General features: G+C 32.1%; 1 protein-coding gene across 3 annotated transcripts in view; it reads right to left on the bottom strand.

The window, feature by feature from the left end:
* The window catches only part of RTTN (rotatin), a 218,527-nt gene that overhangs the window by 75,807 nt on the left and 119,904 nt on the right, over positions 1 to 22,816 (bottom strand). For all 3 annotated transcript variants that reach the window (XM_074274108.1, XM_074274115.1, XM_074274124.1), the window contains 2 exons: positions 22,019 to 22,110; positions 1,101 to 1,197 (listed from right to left, as the gene is read on the bottom strand). In XM_074274108.1, coding sequence (XP_074130209.1) covers positions 1,101 to 1,197; positions 22,019 to 22,110 — 189 coding nt within the window. The remainder of the gene's footprint in view (positions 1 to 1,100; positions 1,198 to 22,018; positions 22,111 to 22,816) is intronic.

Here is a 22,816-nt window from a genome sequence, read left to right as displayed (position 1 = left end):
CAAATAGCTGAAAGGTAGGAATGTAGATCCTTTCTATCATCTTGATGCTTCACCATGATTCATTTCTTCATTATGAAGTTTCTCTATGTTCATAGAACTCACAATATTGGAAATATAAGTAGGTAGTTCCTAGATTCTTAGAACCAGTCATGTGGGAATCTAGAAGACCAAAACTAAAACCTAGCCTCAGATACTTGCAAGCTTTGTTACCCTGGGTAAGTCACTTAAGTTCTGTTTGTTTCAAATCATATTCCCCATCTCCCAGGGTTTATTATGAAATAAATATTTGCCAAGGACTTGGCACAATGCCATGTAGGTGCTTAAGAAATGTTTGATTCCCTACTCCTCCCCTTTCTTTACTCCTCTTTGATTAGATGGTTTTTCCCAGAATATCCATTTAAAAAGATCACCCAGGCTGCTAAGTCTCATTCATCATCAAGTCATGGACCTCAAGCCTTGGTTTCTTCCCCTTCTTTTCAGACTCCATTGGAATGTAAACTCCTTGAGGCAAGGGGACTCACCTTCTACTAGTTAGTATTTGTATTCCCAGTGTTTAGCACAATAAGCACTTAATAAATGCGATTTAAATGTGCTATGTTCAATGAGGAGATCTAAAAGAAGACTTTTTGAGGAAAAGCAAGAATGAATAATAGAAATGTAAATATTTTGATAAAGAAAGGTAAATTCTAGACTATGTATAAAGGCTCTTTTATACCTTTTTTATAAGAGAGGAAAGAAAAAGTGTACCTACTTTGTTCCTCAAATTGACCAAAAGTATTCTAGAAGAATATCAGAATGAATGACTTCCAAAATTGATACAATACATTAGTGAACTAATATGTTCTGGTAAAAGAAGAGGATCAAAATATTAATTATCAGTATCCTGATATAAAAAGTTTTTTCTAGTAATAAAGTATTTCTGTTACTAAAAAATATTTTGGGAATTAGAGTCTTAAAGGTGAATTATTTTTCAAAATATTTATTATTATTATTATTATTATTATTACATTCCTTGTCTGAAATTAACATTGAAATATTTGTCTTGTTTAATCCGTAATTTTAAAAAATTAGCCATTTAAATCTATACCCAAGAATGTTACCTTGAGCCATAAGACGATCTTTCAATTCAGGAATGTCTGGGGCTATCATATGTGGTGGAACATCAGCACTTTCCAATGAAGATGGCACTAGTGGAACCTAAAAACCCATAAAGAAAATATAATTTATTCTTCTTCAATCCCAGGATAGGGATAATAAAACATTCACTTGATACTTCTTCTTTATAAGAAATTTTCAAATACTTGAAAACATTATTATGTCCTTCTTAGTCTTCTATTCATTCTTTAAGCTAAATATCGCTGGTTTTTTCAATGGATCTTTGTTTGCATATTGTTTCATCTTGTGGTACTTGTCATTCTTTTCAACTTGTCTTTTTTGAAGGGTCTAGTACATGATTCAGGCAGAACAGAGCAGAACTAATAGTTCATGCCTACATCTTCCTGAATTTATGATATTGATATTTAAAACCCTAGTACAAAATTTTAAATTTAGTCTTAATTGATTTTGTCTCATCTTATAATCTTAATCTATCAAGATCTTTTTTAGTTCTAGATTCTGTCTTGCAGTGTTTGAATTATAATTTCATGATAAATATCAAATATAAATTTGAGAGAGATATGTGCCTTTATCTAAGTCATTAATAAAAATGACCAAAGGCCAAAGAAAAATCCGTCTGAAACTTCTATAAAGATCTTCCTTCTAATTTGATTTTGACCCTTTAATGATTTTTCTTTACTTTTGATCATTCAATCAAATCCAAATTCAACTAATAATACTGTTCTATCTCTTAATCAAAATAGAAAAGGAACTCTTTTGTTAAATACTTTGCTACAATCTAAGTACACTAATGTCTATATTATCCTCCTGATCTACCAACCTAGTTATACAATCAAAGAAATAAAAGAGATTAGTCTGGTATTCTGTTATTAATAAAGTCATTCTGACTTTTAGTAATCATGATTTGTCCCTTTTAGCCTTCACATACTATTATCTTTTGTTCACTTACTGAAAAAGTGAATGACAAATGTTTTTTATCCCAAGTGACCAATCAACTAAATATTCTACACTGAAGGCTGTAACAGATCCCCTGCATTCATAACCATGGTTTATGAAACATTGTTATTAGAATATAGTTTCCAATCCCAAGGGAGGAAAGGCTCCTGAGAAAAAAAGATTAAATTGCAATCCCACTATTCTTAATTGCATTATCTAATTTTAAATCTAACATTAATTATTATACAATAATTAATAATAAAATTATCATGATCCCAAAGTATTAGGGGTTCTTTCTGGGAAAAGGCCAGAGTGCAGGTCAAGAGAGCAATGACCACCCCTTTCCCCAGATCACAATACCTTGGAAAAACTAAAAACTTCCAAATCCTCAGAACTAACTCTGAAAACCAGCATCAAAAAGCTTGAAGCTTGAGAATGTCCATCCTCCTACTACACCATTCCAGGACCATAGCCCAGAATTTACATAAAATTTCAGAACAAGAAATAAGGAGAAAAATAACCAAAAAACACAAAAAATCTAACCATAGAAAATGACTATGGTGATTGGTAAAATCAAGACTAATTCAAAGAAGAAAATGAAGTCAAAGTGCTTAAAAGTAAAGCCTCAAAGAAAAAAATGAGAATTAAATGTGAACCCAATAAGAATTCTTAGAAGAGAAAAAAAAAACAAAAAAAAAAAAACTATTTTTTAAATCTAAGAAGAAAGGTAAAGAAAAAATAAGGTAAATAAATGAAAGCAAAATGAGAAAAGTATGAAAAGACAACTAACAGCTTGATAAAAGAGGCACACGCTCAAAAAAGAAAATAGCATCTTAAAACACAAAAATAGTAAAATGGAAAAAGAAATACAAAATTTCACTAATGAAAATTATTCCTTAAAAAGAATTGGCCAAATGGACCCACACTTAACACCGCATATCAAGGTAAGATCAAAATGGGTCCATGATTCAGGCATAAAGAACGAGATCATAAATAAATAAGAGGAACAGAGAATAGTCTACCTCTCAGACTTGTGGAGAAGGAAGGAATTTGTGACCAAAGAAGAACTAGAGATCATTATTGATCACAAAATAGAAAATTTTGATTACATCAAATTAAAAAGCTTTTGTACAAACAAAACTAATGCAAACAAGAAGGGAAGTAACAAAGTGGGAAAACATCTTTACAGTTAAAGGTTCTGATAAAGGCCTCATTTCCAAAATATACAGAGAACTGACTCTAATTTATAAGAAATCAAGCCATTCTCCAATTGATAAATGGTCAAAAGATATGAACAGACAATTTTCAGATGATGAAATTGAAAGTATTTTCCCTCATATGAAAGTATTCCAAATCACTACTGATCAGAGAAATGCAAATTAAGACAACTCTGAGATACCACTACAAACCTGTCAGATTGGCTAAGATGACAGGAACAAATAACGATGAATGTTGGAGGGGCTGTGGGAAAATTGGGATACTGATGCATTGTTGGTGGAATTGTGAAAGAATCCAACCATTCTGGAGAACAATCTGGAATTATTGCTTTTAGTGTACCAGCTGAATATAACCTTTGTTTATTCCCAAGCTATCAAAAGGGCTATACTATATTGCTTTCAGCTATGCTTCAATATATTTCTGAAATATCTTTTCCATAAGCCTCTTATCTATTAACTACACTAAGCTAGTTTCTTATGCTAAATATGGAAAATATTATTTTTAATAGTGTTAGGGACCAGAAATCATTAACATAAGTGCAATGCACTATATTGTACATCTCCCAAATACTACTACATCCAGAACCAGGAGATCATTATACACTTCAATAACAATATTGTATGAGGATGTATTCTGATGGAAATGGATATTTTCAACAAAGAGAAGATCTAATTCAGTTCCAACTGATCAATGATGGACAAAATCAGCTACACCCAGAGAAGGAATGCTGGGGAAATGAGTGTAAACTGCTTGAATTTTTGTTTTTCTTCCCAGGTTATTTTTACCTTCTGAATCCAATTCTTCCTGTGCAATGAGAAATTCAGTTCTGCACACATATATTGTATCTAGGATATACTATAATATATTTAACATGTATGGAACTGTCTGCCATCTAGGGGAGGAGGTGGAGGGAAGGAGGGGAAAATTCAGAACACGAGTGCAAGGGATAATTTTGTAAAAAGTTACCCATGCATATGTACTGTCAAAAAAAAAAAAGTTATAATTATAAAATTAAATTAAAAAAATACAATTTTTTTAAAAAAGAATTTGCCAAATGGGAAAAAAGGTTCATAAGTAACTGAAGATATAATTCCTTAAAAATTAATATAAAGTAAGTAGAATCCAATAGCTCAAAACATCAAGAAATAACAGAACAAGAAGAACAAGACATCAAGAAAGAACAGAAGTAAAAGAATAAAAAATTAAAAGAAAATGTGAAACATCTCACTGGAAAAATAACTGACCTCAAAAATAGATCAAGGAGAGATAACTGAAAAATTATTGGACTTCCTGAAAATTAATATCAAAGAAAGCAGCTAGATATTATTTTTCAATAAATTATCAAAGAAAGTTGCTTTTAGCAGACTTTAGAGAAAGAATGTGGGGATGAGAGAGAAACAGAGACATAGAGAGAGAGAGCAACAGAAGAAAATAGGATAGAAGGAAACAGTAATCAGAAGTTTGAATGTGAATGAGGTAAGCCATTTTCAGGAAATCCTGAAAACAGAATAAAAAAAAAAAACCAAAATGAAATAGAAACCACAATTCCACAATATTTTGTTTACAAGAAACACACCTGAAAAAGAAACACACACAGAGTTAAAATAAAGGTCTGGAGAATCTATCATGCTTTAGCTGAACTAAAAAAAAAAAAAAAAAAACCAACAAAAAAAAAAGACAAATGTAGCTAAAATAGAACTGATTAAAGGTAATAAATAGTAAAATTATTCCTTGCTGAAAAGTACCACAAACAATGAACTAATATTAATAGAAAACATATCCACCAATGGAACAGCATCCAAATTCTTAAAGGAAAAGTTAATTATAGGAGGAAATAGGAAAACCAATCCAATAAGGCACCTGAACTCTCTTCCCTTAGAGCAAAATCTAATCATAACATTTGAAAGGTCAAGGAAATGAAAAGAATCTTAGAAAAGTTAAAAAATGAAAGAGAATGGAAAGGAATATACCTTTTTTTTTTCAACTGTATATAACACTTTCACAAAACTTGATCATGTATAAGGCATAAACCCTTACTACCAAATGCAAAAAATAATAATAATAACTACATACTTTTAAAGACCATATGCAATAAAAATTATGATTAATAAGTGGTCATGGAGCTAAACCTAAAGAATGAGTGCAACAAAAAAGAAATCATAGGAACAATCATTAAACAGAATGACAACAATGACCAACATTTCAAAATGTAGCCAAAGCAGTACTTAGGGGAAAATTTATATCTCTAAATGCATATAAAAGCAAACAACAGAGTAGATGAATGAATTGGGCATTCAATTTAAATAAAAGGACAAATTATAAAAAAAAATCCTCTAACATCAAATTGAAAATCCTGAAAATAAAAGGAGAGTTTAATAAAATTGGAACTGAAAAAACAAACAAACAAAAACCAAATATTCAACTAATAAATAAAACTAGGGGCAAGTTTTATGAAAAAGTCAATAAAATAGATAAATCATTTGTTAATTTTGTTTTTTAAAAAAGAAAGAAAACAATTACTAGTATCAAAAATGAAAAGGGTAAATAGATAACCAATCAAGATGAATTCAAAGCAATTATTAAATTATTTTTGCCAATAAAACTGATAATCTTAAGCAAAATGGATGAATATTTACAAAAATATAAACTGTCCAGATTAAAAACAATTTAGAAAAAGAAATTGAGGGGCAGCTAGTAGGCGCAGTGGATAGAGCACTGGCCCTGAATTCAGAAGGACTTTTAAGTTCAAATCTATCCTCAGACACTTAATACTTACTACTTGACCCTGGGCAAAAGAAAGAAGGAGAGAAAGAGAAAGAGAAAGAAAGAGAAATTGAACAAACCATCAATGAGCTCCCTAAAAAACATTCTCCAAGACAAGATGGATTTACCAAACATTTAAGGAATCATTCATCCTAAATGCTATATAAACTATTTGAAAATATAGGCAAAAAAGTACTACCAAATGCCTTTTATGACACAAATGTAGTTTTGATACTTAAATCAGAAAGAGCAAAAGCAGAGAAAGAAAATTACAAACCAATTTCCTTAATTAACATTGATGCACAAATTTTGAATAAAACATTAACAAGGAAATTAAAGCAATATATCACAAAGATTATACACTACAATCAGGTAAAATTTATACCAAGAATGAAAGGCTGGTTAAACATTAGGAAAATTATCAACACAGACTTACATTAATTACAAAAAAAGTCATTTGATGATATTAATCGATGCAGAAAAAGCCTTTGACAAAACACAATAGCCATTCCTATTAAAAAAACCAGAATACCAGAAAGTGCAAGAATCAGTGGAACCTTTTTTAAAAAGATAAGTGATAAACTATCTGTGTAATTAGGCAGTGGACTGAGCTTGGAATCAGGAAGACTTAACTTCATTAATTTAGTGCCTTAAATACTTAATAGCTGTGTGACGCTGGGCATGTCATTTAACCCTTTTTGCAATATCCTCATCTGTAAAAATGAGAAAGAAATGACAAACAATTCCTCTGCCTTTGAAAAGAAAATCCTAAAATGGTTCACAAAGATTTAGACATGACTGAAACAACTGAACAAAATATCTATCTAAAACCAAAGGCAATCATTATTCTGCAACAAAAATAAACTTGAAAACTTCTCCAGAGTGAAGTGAGGACATCAATACGCATTACTATTATTCAGTATTTTACTAAAAATGGTAGCTATAAAAATATGACAAGAAAAAAGCAACTGGAGAAATTAAAATAGGCATTGAAGAAAAAATGCAACAAAATTAGAGGGAAAAAAAGAAAACTGTGAAGAAATTTTTACAGCAAGATTCTCTGATAAAGGTTCATTTCTCAAATATAAAGGAAACTGAGCCAAATTTATAAAAATATGAGCTATTCCACAGTTGATAAAGAATATGGGTGGATTTCCAAAGAAAAAAATCAAAGCTATCATTAGTCACATAAAAAAATCTTTTAAATCACATTGATTGTAGAGAGATGCAAATTAAAGTAACCCTAAGATATGACCTCACACCTATCAGATTAGCTAACATGACAAAAAAGGAAAATGACAAATACTGGAGGGGATGTAGAAAAACTCAAACATTAATGTACTGTTGGTAAAGCTGTGAACTAGCCTACTCTTTCTGGAGAACAATTTAGAAGTATGTCCAAAGGCTTGTAAAAGTACTACAAACCTAGTAGCCCTATTTGGCAATACCGTGGTTGTATAATGCCAAATATCACTACTAGGTTTGTAGTCCAAAGAGGTCAAAGGAAAAGGAAAAGGACCTACTTGCACAAAAATATTGATAGCAGTTCTTTTTGTGATGATAAAGATTTTAAAGTTGAGGGAATGTCTATAAATTGGAAAATGGCTGAAGAAGTTGTGCTTTTTGATTGTGATGGAATACTATTTATTGTACTATGAGAAATGACAAACAGGACAGTTTCAGGAAAACCTGGGAAGATTTAAATTGGCTTTGCAAATTGACATGAGCAGAATTAGAAGGATATTGTACACAGTAATAGCAATATTTTAATGATGATGAACTATAAAAAATTTAGCTACTCTGACAAATAACACTGATCTAAGATAATTCCAAAGACCACATTATGAAAAATGCTATCTACCACCAGAAAGACAATTGATAAACTTTCTAAATGGAGGCTGAAATGAACTTTACTTTTTTTTGATTTGTTTGCATTATCTTTTTATAAAATGATTTATATAGAAATTTATTTTGCATGACTCCATATGTACAACTGATTATCTAATTATCTGCTTTCTCAAGGAGGGAAGAAAGGTGAAAGAGAGGGAGAGAATTTGGAAGTGAACATTTTGTTTTTAAAAAAAATTTTTTTAAATTACATTTAATTGGGAATTATTTAATGAAGTAAATAAAAATTGAAAAAAAAGATTCCACGAAGGGAATGACGACAGTGATTAGTGAACCAGGTTACTGCAGAGTATCAAAAGAATGTAGGTTGTTTAAAGGGAGGATTGAAGTCTTTCTTTTTACTCTTGAGGCAATTGGGATTAAGTGACTTGCCCAGGGTCATACAGGAAGGAGGAAGTGTTGAATATCTGAGGTCAAATTTGAACTCAAATCTTCCTGACTTTAGGGTTGATGATTTATCTACTACACCACCTAACTGCTCCAGGGAAGACTGAATTCTAAAGAAAAGTTTAAGACAGGTTTTAAAATTGACCTTGTGGGGGCAGTTAGGTGGTGCAGTGGATAGAGCACTAGCCTTGAATTCAGGAGGACCCGAGTTCAAATTTGATCTCAGACACTTAACACTTCCTAGCTGTGTGACTCTGGGCAAGTCACTTAACCCCAGCCTCAAAAAAGAAATGAAATAAAGAAATAAATAGATGTAAAAAATAAATTTTGTCTGAATAAAGACATTATACTACTGAGAATTAGCTTAAAGGAGGGCTATAGGAGGTAATAAATTAGTTTGTGCTTTCAAGACAGTATCTTGAAAAGGAAGTAATCCTTATAAATGGGAAAGAACTATATCTTGAAATTTTCAGAACTTTTATTTTCATATGATCAATTTCTAATTGAAATGTTAATTAAATAGATTTAAGTAAATAAAAATGGGAGAGAAGAGAGAAATAAATTATCTTTTGCCATCCATTTATGTGAAGTACAATTTGGGTTCAGAGCAGCCACTCTATTTCTGCTTTTAGTGTACTAGCTGAATATGATCCTTGTTTATTCCCAAGTTATCAAAAAGGCTTTCAGCTATGCTTCAATATATTTCTGAACTATCTTTTCCATAAGCCTCTCATTTATTAACTATACTAAACCAGTTTCTTATGGAAAATATTATTTTAATAGTGTTAGGGACCAGAAATCATTAACATAAGTGCAGTGCACTATACTGTACATCTCCCAAATACTACTACATCCTGCCAAAAGAAAGGACTGGAATGAGCTTAGCTTATTCTAAGTTCTATTACTGTATTAAAAGTACAAATCATTTTTCAATGCAGAAACCTAATTTAAAATCTTTTTAAAAGTGAACAAAGTTGCATAAAGAATTTCTCTCTATGGAAGAAAAGACTAAGTTTGATCTCCCCAGTTTGAGATAACCTAAGATGATAAGCTTAGCTTCTCTTATCTACACATATTTCATTTGAGTAAGTCAGAAGGGGGAGGAGGGAGGGAAGAGGAAGCATCAATTTATTTTCACTGAAAATATTCTTTTCCTGAATACTGGATCATATCTACTTCTGGGCAGGACCATAGTTTAAACTACCAATACACCTCAAACTTTATGCTCAATTTCATACCAAATTTTTCTATAGCTCATAATTTTTGAACTACCTATGATCAAAATCCTTCTAAAGAAGGAAATAGCTATTCTACTTTTCTAATTCATTAAGACATTCTTCATAAATTAATTCAGGCAAAAAAAGTTTTTTTTTTTTCATCTAGTAGCCAATTTAATCTGAATTTAGCTAGGAATTACAAATGGAACTTTAGTGGAAGATGAACAAAATAGTTAAGTTTCTTTTCAAATGCTAATACTGAGGGGCATTCTTTATTAGAATGAACTCAGAAAAAAAAAAGTTTACTCTTCCTGCACCCAGAAAATCTTCCTACTGACATGCAAAAACATATCTATTGCTCATCTCTCCTGAATTCAAACACAATCATGGTGAAATTCTAAGGAAATCTGAAATCCACTAATTGAAAAACACTTTAGCCACCACAAACAGATTTTAGAACTACAACAGAAATATAATTCAAGTCACACTCAAAATAAAAATAGGAGTCACTAAATCACACATAAGGCTTCCTGACAACCACATGTTAACTTAGAAAAACACATATTAACATTATCTGTATTTTATTGTATTTCTATTTATTTTGCTAAATATTCCCCAATTATATTTTAATCTGGTTCAGACCACACTATAGTCCGGTAACATATTTGACACTTCTGATGTGGAAAAAAGACTGGAAAAGAGAGAGACTTAAGGCAATTAAACATTAGAAGACTACCATTAGGCCAGGTATGAGAGAAGGAGAACCTGAATTGAAGTATTTATGATGCAAAAGAGAAGAGGATAAATGTAAAAAATAATATAAAAGTAGAACTGGAAAGACTGATACTGATAATACATATAAATGGTTCAGTCCCTTTTGAATTATTATGAATTTTGTTGAGGAATAGGATTCTGGAGTTTACTTCAGTTAACACAAATATGACATCAGTATCAAAGAAAGTAAAACCTTGTTGAATAGCATCTGCAAAAATGAGAATCTGTAAAACTTTGTCACCAAGAAAATATTTCTTCAGTTCTCAAAATATGCTTCTTGTAATAAATAACTAATCATTTAAATGACAACAAATAACAATGAAGCAATTTGATATTTTTTAAAAGGTATTTTCAAATCCTTAATATCTAGTAAGTAGAAGGCAAAAGTGACATCTGAAGTGAATAAGATTTTAATAGATGAATATAGAGTAGAAGGGCCTTTCATACAGAAAGAACAATGTTCTTCTTAGAAGTTAGATAGTGGACACAAATTTTGTATAATGGGCATAAATGTTTACATGCATTTGCTTGGCTTACCTATTATCCTCTCACTCAAAGAAAAAAGATCTATGGAATGGTTGGGTATGATAAGAGTAATGAGCCAATAACAATAACAAAAATCAATAAAACTTTTTTATTACTTTTCTTTTGGTGGTGGTGTTTTTTTTTTTTAAATGGCAGAAAACAGCTTTCAATCATTAAAGCTTAAGATAGAGGAGAGAAAAATCAAGCTATATAGATTTTTAGAAAGCTTTTTTGAAAGCATTCAGAGAAAGATTGGAGGGTACCAGGGATTAAAAACTCTACAGAGAAACTCAACCTAAGAGAGATGGGAAGCTTTCAAACATGAAATAATGAATAAAATAAACAAAAAGAAATATTTCCAAGGAAAGGAAGAAATTTTCTGAAGTCAACAGATATGGGCACAAAATTCTTCAATCAACATGCTGTAAAAAGAAATAGAGAAGAGATATATAACTAAGAATAGCTACAAAAGCATGGTTTTAAGAGTATTTAAGATTAGAATGGGTTGTAACTAAAAATAAAAACTACGCTTTAAAAAGTCAGTTACTTTTTGTTGTTGTTTCTTTTAACTTATAATAAAAGAAGAATCAATCAATAAGAATTTATTAAGTACTTACTTTATTTTAGGGACTGTGCTAGTAGCTGGACATAAAAAGACAAAAAAGAAACAATCCTCAATTTAAGGAATTTACATTCTTAGGTGCATAAAAAGGCACAGGGCAGTTATGGAAGGTTTAGAGTTGATACTGGAGGCTGGTAGAATCAGGAAAAGCAGAAGTTGGTGCTCAAGCTAAGTCTTACAGGAATCCAGGCATTCCAAAAGGAGAAGGTGAGGAAGGTAAGCATTGCAAGGCAACAATCATTGCAAAGTCATAATAATCAAATGGGTGAGGAACACAAGAAGATTGGTATGATCAGACCAATGGGTAGACAAAAGAGTCATATAGTAAGGCTGGAAAAATAGTATCAGCTTATGTTGTAAAGAGTTTTAGATAGAAAATCAAAGAAGGATTAAGTCGACTGTTTGAAGTAAATGGAACAATGATACAGGTGGCAGAGAGAAGATATGACAAAAATTCAATATCTTTCTTTTCCTTTTGTTTTCTCTGAAAGGTAGATGGATTATAAATGGCAGAATAAAGATGAATAATAAAGACTTAATACCTAACATCAGAAGGGATATAGAAGAGAATACTTAAGTATTCTTGCTAAGATCAAGTCTCTAAATCCAGATAAAAAATCATTCTGGGTTACTGAAAAAGTTGGTAGACATGAGTCATTATGATTTTTATCACCTCATCCTTTTAACAAATAGATTTTACTGCCATCTTTTATTTTACATCATCTACATTTTTCAAAGAATACATCTGCTCCTTTTCTCTAAATTCCATCCTACTGTATAACAAAGTATAAAAGGGGGATAATGGGGATAATTAAACAAAAATAACCAACACATCAAAAAAGTCCAGCATTTTGGGCAATGTTCCATAATCATATTTCTCCACTTCTGCAAATAAGCATATTATCACTTCACTTTTTAGAGAATTGAACAGGCATTTCAAAACTTAAGAAGTTCACATTTCTTTCACAAAAGGGAAGAGAAGAGAGTCTACAATTGACATATCAGTGAGCTTGATATATTATTGGGTTTTATACACAAAAGTCACAAAAGCTAAAAACATGGGTTTTCCTTTTTGGACTACTAACAGTCTGTACATGCTAGTCTGCCTGCCATTAAGTCTCTCCCACTGCAGTTCATGTTCTACTCAGCTATCTAAGGGATTTTCTTAACATGCAGGTTCAACAATGTAATACCCTTCCCCTATTCCATAAATTATGGTGGCATTCTATTACCTCTAAGGTTAAATATAAAATTCTGTTCCCCTATCCCCCATACAGAGAGATCCTTCTGTCCCATCCCCACATATTTAAACCAATGATACTGGCTTCCTTGCTATTCCTTGAACAAGACATCTTCTACTTTCCAACACTGATAAACTCTAGGAAAGCTGGTGAGAGGCTCTTAATCACAGCAAATCAGCAACTTAGATCCATAATCCTGGCTTAGTAGAGCAACACAGCAGTGGGGGGGAGGGGGGAGATAGCTTCCAGTACCAGCTCAGAAGGGAACTCTGAGAAAACAGGCTATTTCCTGAAAAGAGCCATCATAATTTATGGAATAGGGGAAGGGTATTATGGTGAGAGGGCAGACTAAAACACCAACTCTGATGAGGACAAAATATCCACAGAAGAAATCTCAAAGGAAGGAAAAAAATTGTCTGAAGAAAAACTTCTTTAAAAAGTAGAATTAGCCAAATGGAAAAAGAGATACAAAAACTAATATCACACATTAAAAACTAGAATGGAACAAATAGAAGCTAATGACTCTGTGAGATAGTAAGAATCAGTCCAACAAACTAAAAAGAGTGAAAAAAATGGAAGAAAATGTGAAATACTTCATTGGAAAAATAGCTGACTTGGAAAATAGATCCAGAAGAGATTATGTAAAAATTATTGTTCTATCTAAAGATCATAATCAAAAATAAAGCCTGGATAGCATTCTTTAAGAGACCATTAAGGAAAACTGCCCTAATATTTTAGAAACAGAGAGGGAAATATTCATTGAAAGAATCCATCGATCATCTTTAGAAAGAGATCCCAAAGGAAAGCCCTAAGGAATATTGTTGCAAAACTCCAGAAGTACAAGCTCACGGAAAAAATACTGCAAGCTGCCAGACAAAAACAAATCAAATATCAAAGAGTAACAGTCAAGATTACCCAGCAGCTAGCAGCCTCTACAATAAAGGATCAGAGGGCCTGGAATACTGTATTCCAGAAATTAAAGGGACCTAAGATCACAACCATTAATTAGCTACCCAGAAAGACTCAGCATCAACTTTCAGGAAAGGTGATGAAACTTCAGCTAAATAGGAGACTCTCAATCATTTCTATTGAAAAAACAGAACTGAACAGAAAATTTAATCTATAAACACAGAACTTAAGAGAAGCACGGAAAGGTAAACAGGGTAAACAGCATCATGATACACTAGAATTTAAAGAGTACTTGAAGATACATTCTTCAAGAATGACTAGTAAGACATGCATCAAAACAGAATTTAAACTCATAAGCTAGAAGCACTTAGACATAGAAAGGAACTTAACACACATTTGGTCCAACTCGAAAATTTTACAAATGAGAAAAAGTGAATATCAGAAAAAACACATGAATGACTTGCCCAGGGTCACAAAGAATTAATTAATAAGCAAGACTAAAAGGCAGATCTCTTAACATCTAGAATTGCATTACATTAATGTTCCTTACTTGAATATTTCAAAACTATACCACTATGAGATATGAAAAGGAGATGAGGATAACCAAAAGAGAGAATTTTTCATTTTCTTTTTCTACTAAATAACAAGTCAACTCTAGATGAATAAGATTCCTAAAAAGCCAGAATTACTTTATAAAGAATAGGTTTATAAAGAACAGACTAACCTTAAAGTTTAATTATACTGGTAGATCAAAGCAATTCTATAGTACAATTTGCCTAACTTTAGCAAAACATTTTTTGCAAGTTTTCCTTGTTATTTTGGTGGGCATTATGCAATAATCTGGCTAATAATACAATAAATGGATTCAGAATTAATTGAATTACTAGACCCAAAGAAGTGACATTAATGATTTGATGTCACCTTGAAAGATTAATTAGTATGATTGTGGGATCTGCTTTGGCCTTATGATACTAAATATTTTTATCAATGACCTGGATAAAGTTATATTTTATGAATCTGAAGATAGCTCAAAACTAGGAAGGATTACAAGAATCAGCATTCAAAAAATCTTGAGAGGCTATACTGTAAGAAATTTAATCTAAAAATAAGAAATAGGGGCTGTAGCTATGATTTCACTGATATGGCAAAGAATAAGCACTTATCATGTACCAACAATGTGCTAATGATAACACTTAGTGTTTTATAATTATTATCTCATTTGATCCTCACAATAACCTTGAGAGACAGATATTATTACTCCCATTTTACAATCGAGGAAACTGAGGCAAGGTTAAATGTTTTGTACACCATTAGACAGCTAATAAGTGTCTGAGATCATCTGGAATGCTCTACCATAGATTAGGCAGTCCATGTGAACATAAGAGTATGCATAGATTCTTTGAGTTTGCACATTTCACAAGCTTTCTATGATACAGAAAACTCCCTCTACAAATATGGATTAGTACCTTCTCTGCCTCAGAAAGTCGCCTAAAACACTGAGAGATTAAGTGGCTTGTACAGGGTTACAAAACTAATATATGTCAGAGGTGTGATTTTAATCCAGATTCAAGTCTTCTTAAATTCAAGGCTAACTTTCTATCTATACATCAAAGGATTTTTCATATGTTCTAACAGTACATAATTTAATAGAGATCAACATGAAGCCTTATATTTAGATTCAAAGTCATGCTTCTGGCATGTACTAGCTGTATTACCATGATGGGTTATTAACTTCTCAGTCCCTTAGGGTAACTCTTTAAGACAATAAATTACAGATGAGTTGCTGATCAGAATCAAGACAGTTTCCATAACAGGAGTTCTCACGGTGATAAAATTATAAGTCTGGATCACCTACTACAGGTTTATTGTAGTACAGTACTACAAGCAATTTTTATTTACAGAGAAAAAAACCCTAATGTAACATATTAAAGTCATTCAAAAATGACAAAAATACTTCCACACCAGATTGCTTGAAATTTTCTAAAATAACTATAACAATTTCATTAGAAATTAAAGTTTATATTTGTTCTGATTATGTCATACAAGAACTAATGCTGTAATTATGCCCTGAAATGCTTTTCCTATAAAGAAGCACAATAGCAACATTCTCTGGGAAAGTGGTGAAAGTGTGACATCTAGTGGATTGAGGATAACTTATTTTTCTGAGTAAAGATTCGCATCTTTTAAAAATTCTAACTAAAATGATTAACTTTTAATGAATTGTAATAAATACTTTCTAAAATGAAACTTTACCTTTGAAAAGAAATACTAAAAATCCCCTAAGATTACAAACATCAATCAAGAAATTGCTACTAGAAAGTAAATTGTTCCTTACCTATATAGTGAAATGTATAAATATCATGTTAATCTCCATTTTGATTTATTTCTGATATATGTGATTTTCAGCAGATAAATGGACTAAAATGCCATATATCAGCATTCCTATAAATAACTGAAAAAAGTGATTACCATATTCTTCTAAAATCTGATAACATGACAACTGAACAAAGTTTCCTCTAATGCTGGTTAGTCTACTCTTAAAAAAAAAAAATCAGTGTAGAAATACATTTGGAAGGAAGGCACATATTTAGCCTATATCAGATTGCTCACTGTCTTGGGGAGGAGGGAGTGAAGAGAGAGGAAAAAAAGGTTTGGAATACAAAAGTTTTACAGAAACAGATCATGAAGGATGTTTCTGCATGTTTTTGTAAAGATGAAATACAAAGAATAATTCTAAAAATAAGTATAAACATGAATGTAAGATCTTTAAATGACAAATTTTCTATTTTGTGCTAACCAATACAATATGCAATATCATGCATAATGATCATGTGTAAAATATTCCTAAAAGAAAAAAAGCTCAAGGAACAAACTAATTATATATTACCTGGAGGAGAAAATTTTTAAGATCAAATTTCTGCTTAAAATAATTGTGTATGTGTGTGTGTAAATCAGTTAATGTCCAAAGGGCTATAAAATTGTGCATACCCTTTGATCTAGCAGTGTCACTAATGAGTCTGTATCACAAAGACCATAAAAGATAAAAGGATCCATGTGTACAAAAATGCTTGTGGTAGGCTCTTTTTGTAGTGGCAAGGAATTGGAAATTGAATGAATACTCATCTATTGGGGAATGGCTGAATAAGCCATATATGAATACAAACTAATATTATTGTTCTATAAGAAATGATGAGCAGGCTTATTTCAGAAAAGCCTGAAAAGACTTATATGAGTTTTTGTTGAATGATGTTAAGCAGAACCAGGAAAACACTGTACAAGCAACAGCAAGATTAAGTGAAAATCAACTATGATAGATGACATGATGGTATACTTAGAGAACCCCAAAGACTCTGCTAAAAAGCTATTAGAAATAATTCAGAATTTTAGCAAAGTCGCAGGATACAAAATAAATCCACATAAATCCTCAGGATTTTTATACATTACCAACACAATCCAACAGCAAGAGATACAAAGAGAAATTCCATTCAAAATAACAGTCGATAGTATCAAATATTTGGGAATATATCTACCAAAGGAGAGTCAGGAATTATATGAGCAAAATTACAAAACACTTGCCACAAAAATAAAGTCAGATTTAAATAATTGGAAAGACATTCAATGTTCTTGGATAGGCCGAGCGAATATAATAAAGATGACAATACTCCCCAAACTAATCTATTTATTTAGTGCTATACCAATCAGACTCCCAAGAAACTATTTTAATGACCTAGAAAAAATAACAACAAAATTCATATGGAAGAATAAAAGGTCGAGAATTGCAAGGGAACTAATGAAAAAAAAGTCAGAGGAAGGTGGTCTAAGTGTACCTGATTTAAAGCTATATTATAAAGCAACAGTCACCAAAACCATTTGGTATTGGCTAAGAAATAGACTAGTTGATCAGTGGCATAGGTTAGGTTCACAGGACAAGAGAGTGAATAAAAATAGCAATCTAATCTTTGACAAACCCAAAGATCCCAAATTTTGGGATAAGAATTCATTATTTGACAAAAACTGCTGGGAAAACTGGAAATTAATATGGCAGAAACTAGGCATGGACCCACATTTAACACCACATACTAAGATAAGATCAAAATGGGTCCAAGATTTAGGCATAAAGAACGAAATCATAAATAAATTGGAGGAACATGGGATGGTTTACCTCTCGGACTTGTGGAGGAGGAAGGAGTTTGTGTCCAAGGGAGAACTAGAGACCATTATTGATCACAAAATAGAACATTTTGATTACACCAAATTAAAAAGTTTCTGCACAAACAAAACTAATGCAAACAAGATTAGAAGGGAAGTAACAAATTGGGAAAAAATTTTTACAGTTAAAGGTTCTGATAAAGGCCTCATCTCCAAAATATACAGAGAATTGACTTTAATTTATAAGAAATCAAGCCATTCTCCAATAGATAAATGGTCAAAGGATATGAACAGACAATTTTCAGATGATGAAATTAAAACTATTTCCACTCATATGAAAGAGTGTTCCAAATCACTATTGATCAGAGAAATGCAAATTAAGACAACTCTGAGGTATCATTACACACCTGTCAGATTGGCTAAGATGACAGGAACAAATAACGATGAATGTTGGAGGGGCTGTGGGAAAACTGGGACACTGATGCATTGTTAGTGGAGTTGTGAAAGAATCCAACCATTCTGGAGAGCAATGTGGAATTATGCCCAAAAAGTTATCAAAATGTGCATACCCTTTGACCCAGCCATACTACTACTGGGCTTATACCCCAAGGAACTACTAGAGAAGGGAAAGGGTCCTGTATGTGCCAAAATGTTTGTGGCAGCCCTTTTCATAGTGGCTAGAAGCTGGAAGATGAATGGATGTCCATCAATTGGAGAATGGTTGGGTAAACTATGGTATATGAATGTTATGGAATATTATTGTTCTATAAGAAATGACCAACAGGAGAAATACAGAGAGGCTTGGAGAGACTTACATCAACTGATGCTGAGTGAAACGAGCAGAACCAGAAGATCATTATACACTTCAACAATGATACTGTACGAGGATGTATGCTGATGGAAGTGGATTTCTTCAACATAGAGAAGAGATAATCCAATTCCAATTGATTAATGATGGACAAAACCATCTACATCCAGAAAAGGAACACTGGGAAATGAATGTAAACTGTTATTTTTACCTTCTGAATTCAATTCTTCCTGTGCAACAAAAAATTCGGTTCTACACACATATATTGTATCTAAATTATACTGTAATATATTTAACATATATAAGACTGCTTGCCATCTGGGGGAGGGGGTTGGGGGGGGAAGGGAAAAAATCTGAATAGAAGTAAGTGCAAGGGATAATGTTGTAAAAAATTACCCATGCATATGTACTGTCAAAAAATGTTATAATTATAAAATAAAATAAAAAATTAAAAAAAAAAATTAAAAAAAAATTAAAAAAAAAAATCCAAAAAAAAAAAAAAAAAAAAGAGATTTGTTTAAAGAAGTAATGTGACCTAAGTCCCTTTGGGTTACTTGGGTATCTGTTTTTCCCAAACTATGTGCTGTAAATTTACTTGAAATTTAACTCAATTCAGTAAACATTTATTAAATCCCTTTCTGCTATGAAAAAAAAAAAAAAAAAAAGAAAGAAAATCAACTATGATAGACTTAGATCTTCTTAGCAATGCAGTGATCTAAGATAATTCCAATGGACTTGGGATGGAAAATGCCATCTTCAGCTAAAGAGAGAACTATAGAGACTGAATGTAGATCAAAACATAGTTTTTTCACTTTTTTTGTTTGCTTGCTTATTCTTTCTCATGGATTTTCCCCTTTTGGTCTGTTTTTCTTGTACAACATAACAATATGAAAAAATGTTTAAAAGTATTGTACATGTATGACCTATATCATATTGCTGGCTATCTTGGGGAGGGAGAAAGTAGGATGGGTAGAAAGAAAAAAATTCAGAACATGAAATCTTATAAAAGGGAATGCTGAAAACTATCTTTATACGTACTTAGAAAAAAAAAGTATGGAGAAAAAAAGAATAAATTAGTTAAATATGTTATCATCAACATGCTCGCCTCTAATTACAAATATTATTTATGGTCTGTACAACTCATTTACTGTCTTAATCATTTACTTTCTATTTTTATTTGATTACATCAATCAATCATTCATCTATTATTTCCCAACTACATTTTTAAAATTTTACTACCATCTGGCTTCCCTTACTTCCTTCAAGTCTCAAATAAAATTCTATCTTCTTGAAGAAGCCTTTCTCAATCCCTCTTGATTCTAATGCCATCCTTCTAAGATTAGCCCAAATATATACCGAATCTTATTTATACATGGTTGTTTGCATATTTTATTTGCATGTTGTTCCTTCCATTAGACTTGGAGCTCTTTGAGTGAAAGGATTGTTTTTGGTTTTCTTCTTTCACATATAGTGCCAATACTTTATCTTTCCAGTATAATGCTGACAAAGTTACTGCTACAATGTGGAGTATCTGATACTTTTTAATAATATGTGTTGAAATGAATATTTTTATCTTGAAGTTAATTTTTTAAAAGTCTAGCAAATAATGTGATAGGTCAGTATTCCCCAACCCCCAATTTCAAAGTTAATTTAGGAAAGGAATATAAAAATTCATATTGATAGTACAGATCATAGAACTATAAAGAGTTGAAAAAGACCTTAGAGATAATTTTTACAGATCAACTGCCTTCCTGATTTTTATAGATAACTGAGGCCCATGATTATACTATTAAGGAAAAAAAACAACAACAAAAACACCACCTCTGGAAGTCAGAATACTTCAGTTCAAATTCCTCCCATGAAATTTGCTTATATATGTGACCTTGAGGAATTCAAAATCTCCATGGATCTCAAATTTCTCCTCTAGAAAATGAAGGAGCTGATCTACATGACTTTAGAGGTCCCTTCCAGTACAGAAATGTTATTCATCAATAAGCACCCTACGTCACAGAGCAAGACAAAGCTGGGACTCAAAGCTGGGTCTCTACCTTTCTGGTATAGAAATCTTTTTTTTTTTTTTTTTAAACATGCAGGTCATTTTGATTTTTTCCTAAAAATGATTTCAATAGAATAAATCCAGTTTTCAATGGATCTACCTGCATCAAAATGCCTTTACAATTTGAGATGTGCTGAATTCCAGAGATTGAACTTCTCAGTTATATTGTAGGGATCATTGGTTTCTCTAACATATAAAAAGACTGATGTGGGACTTCAAAAACTTGTGGGGATCATTGGATTCCCTAACACGTGAAGCAATGGACAATAGATTGGTTTTGGACTATCTCTTGGTTGCTGAAAAAGGCGTATGTGTGACTGATGTTTACATACCCTCCTTCTAGGACTTCTGGAAATCTTTTACAAAACTATGTTGATTTATATTGTTTGTTATATCACTACTTGCATGTACAATTCATGTTTGTTACACCACATCAAGCCTGCACTGACTGTGGGGAGAGTCATCACTAATAGCCTCTGCGTTATTGCTATGTGCTTGTGTAATAACTTCCATGCTGATGGGTTGTGCATACTTGTCTCTAATAAGGCCCTTCAACCCAGAAACCCACTAGCAATCCCCACTTCCCTTTGGTGCTTTCCATCTCCCTTCCTGAGATGTCGGGGAGGGCATGATTATCTCCTTTTTAGTGCTTTCATCTCCCCTCCTGAGAAGTCGGGGGGGGGCATGATCACTTCCTTTTTGGGGTTCTCACCTCCCTGAAAAGTCAGGGATGGCGTGACCACCTGTGGTCTAAAACAAAAGAAAGCAGGAGATGTAAAGGGCCAAAACTGAGCAAATGCACTTGGATAATGGAGCACGTGAGACTAATTGCCAATTGGACGGTTCTCTATTAAATTGTTTGAAGGTTGACCCTCCCCAGCTATTCTGTGCTGACTTGATTGGTGGGACAAAGAGGATGAAGTGATGTGTGGGGGGAGTAGGAGGAGGAAGAGGAAATTAAGACGCTCTCTCTTGTGGCGTTTGAGGGAGGAAGGTGTGTGTGGAGATTGCTAGATCTAATCCCCTGACCTTGACTGTAAAAAATCAAGAATAAAGACGTTTAGTGATCCTGACTCCGGCTGATTTCTGGGAAGACAGAGTTCCAGCATTATATAATAAGAAAGTGTGTGTGTGTGTGTGTGTGTGTGTGTGTGTGTGTGTGTGTGTGTGTGTGTTTCAAAAGCAGTTGCTTTTGTCTCTTTTTTTCCTTTCTTATAACTATTTTGACATTTCTTAAATGCCTTGACAGAGGGAATCAAATTTGGAATTTGTGACTAAAATTAGACATTTCTGCTTGCGATTTCCCTTGAATATGAAAATTTAGAGTCATCTACAATTTCTCTATATGTTAAAAGGGGGGGGGGCATTTATGAGTTCTTTAGAACTTACCACTGTTTCTACTGTTGAAGGAGAACTTGGACCTTGGCTGTGGTTGGCTGGACTGCGCTGACCCCTTCCCAAATGGACTAAGTCATCAAAATCTGTAGTAAATATAAAATTATTATTAGTTCTATCCATATTCTTATGATATCTTGAAAATACAAAAGTTATGTGGAATTTTTTGAAGATACTAGAAAATGTTTTCCTATCGTTTTCAACTGATTTGTTTAAATTCAAGACTCATTGTATCCCTAGAAAAATCAAAGTAGTCAAAATTGGTTCTAGGATCTGAGAATAAAACGCATTTAGGAAGGGACAATATTTCTTCTCTCACCTCTTAACTTTCCTTATGGAAAAAATAATGTTTACATGTGAATAACAACAATAAAAATGCAATCAAATTTATGGGAACAAAGAACTAATCAGGATAGTTATGTTAACTAATATATCAAGAGGAAAGCATTAACTAATTTTGTTTACTTCAAGGTAGCCGGCAACAAATTATTGAATTAAATATGACACATACAAGGATGATTCATTCATTTTAAGTTTATTATTCATCTGTATTGTTTATGTGATGAACAAAAAGTACCTATAGATCATAAAAGCTATGAGTAAGAAAGCATCATTTTATATATATAAATATATATATATATGTGTGTATGCATATACATGTGTGCACATATATATAAAATATGCTTACATCAAAAGCACATATATATGTGTCTTCAAAATTAAAGACTGATGTAGCTTCTAAATTAATCTGAGAAATTTATTCAACTCTCAGATGTCTTGTTTTTGCTTTTA

This window comes from Sminthopsis crassicaudata, chromosome 1, assembly GCF_048593235.1.
Source record: "Sminthopsis crassicaudata isolate SCR6 chromosome 1, ASM4859323v1, whole genome shotgun sequence".
NCBI classification, from domain to species: Eukaryota; Metazoa; Chordata; class Mammalia; order Dasyuromorphia; family Dasyuridae; genus Sminthopsis; species Sminthopsis crassicaudata.
This window is presented reverse-complemented; position numbering and strand designations above follow the sequence as displayed.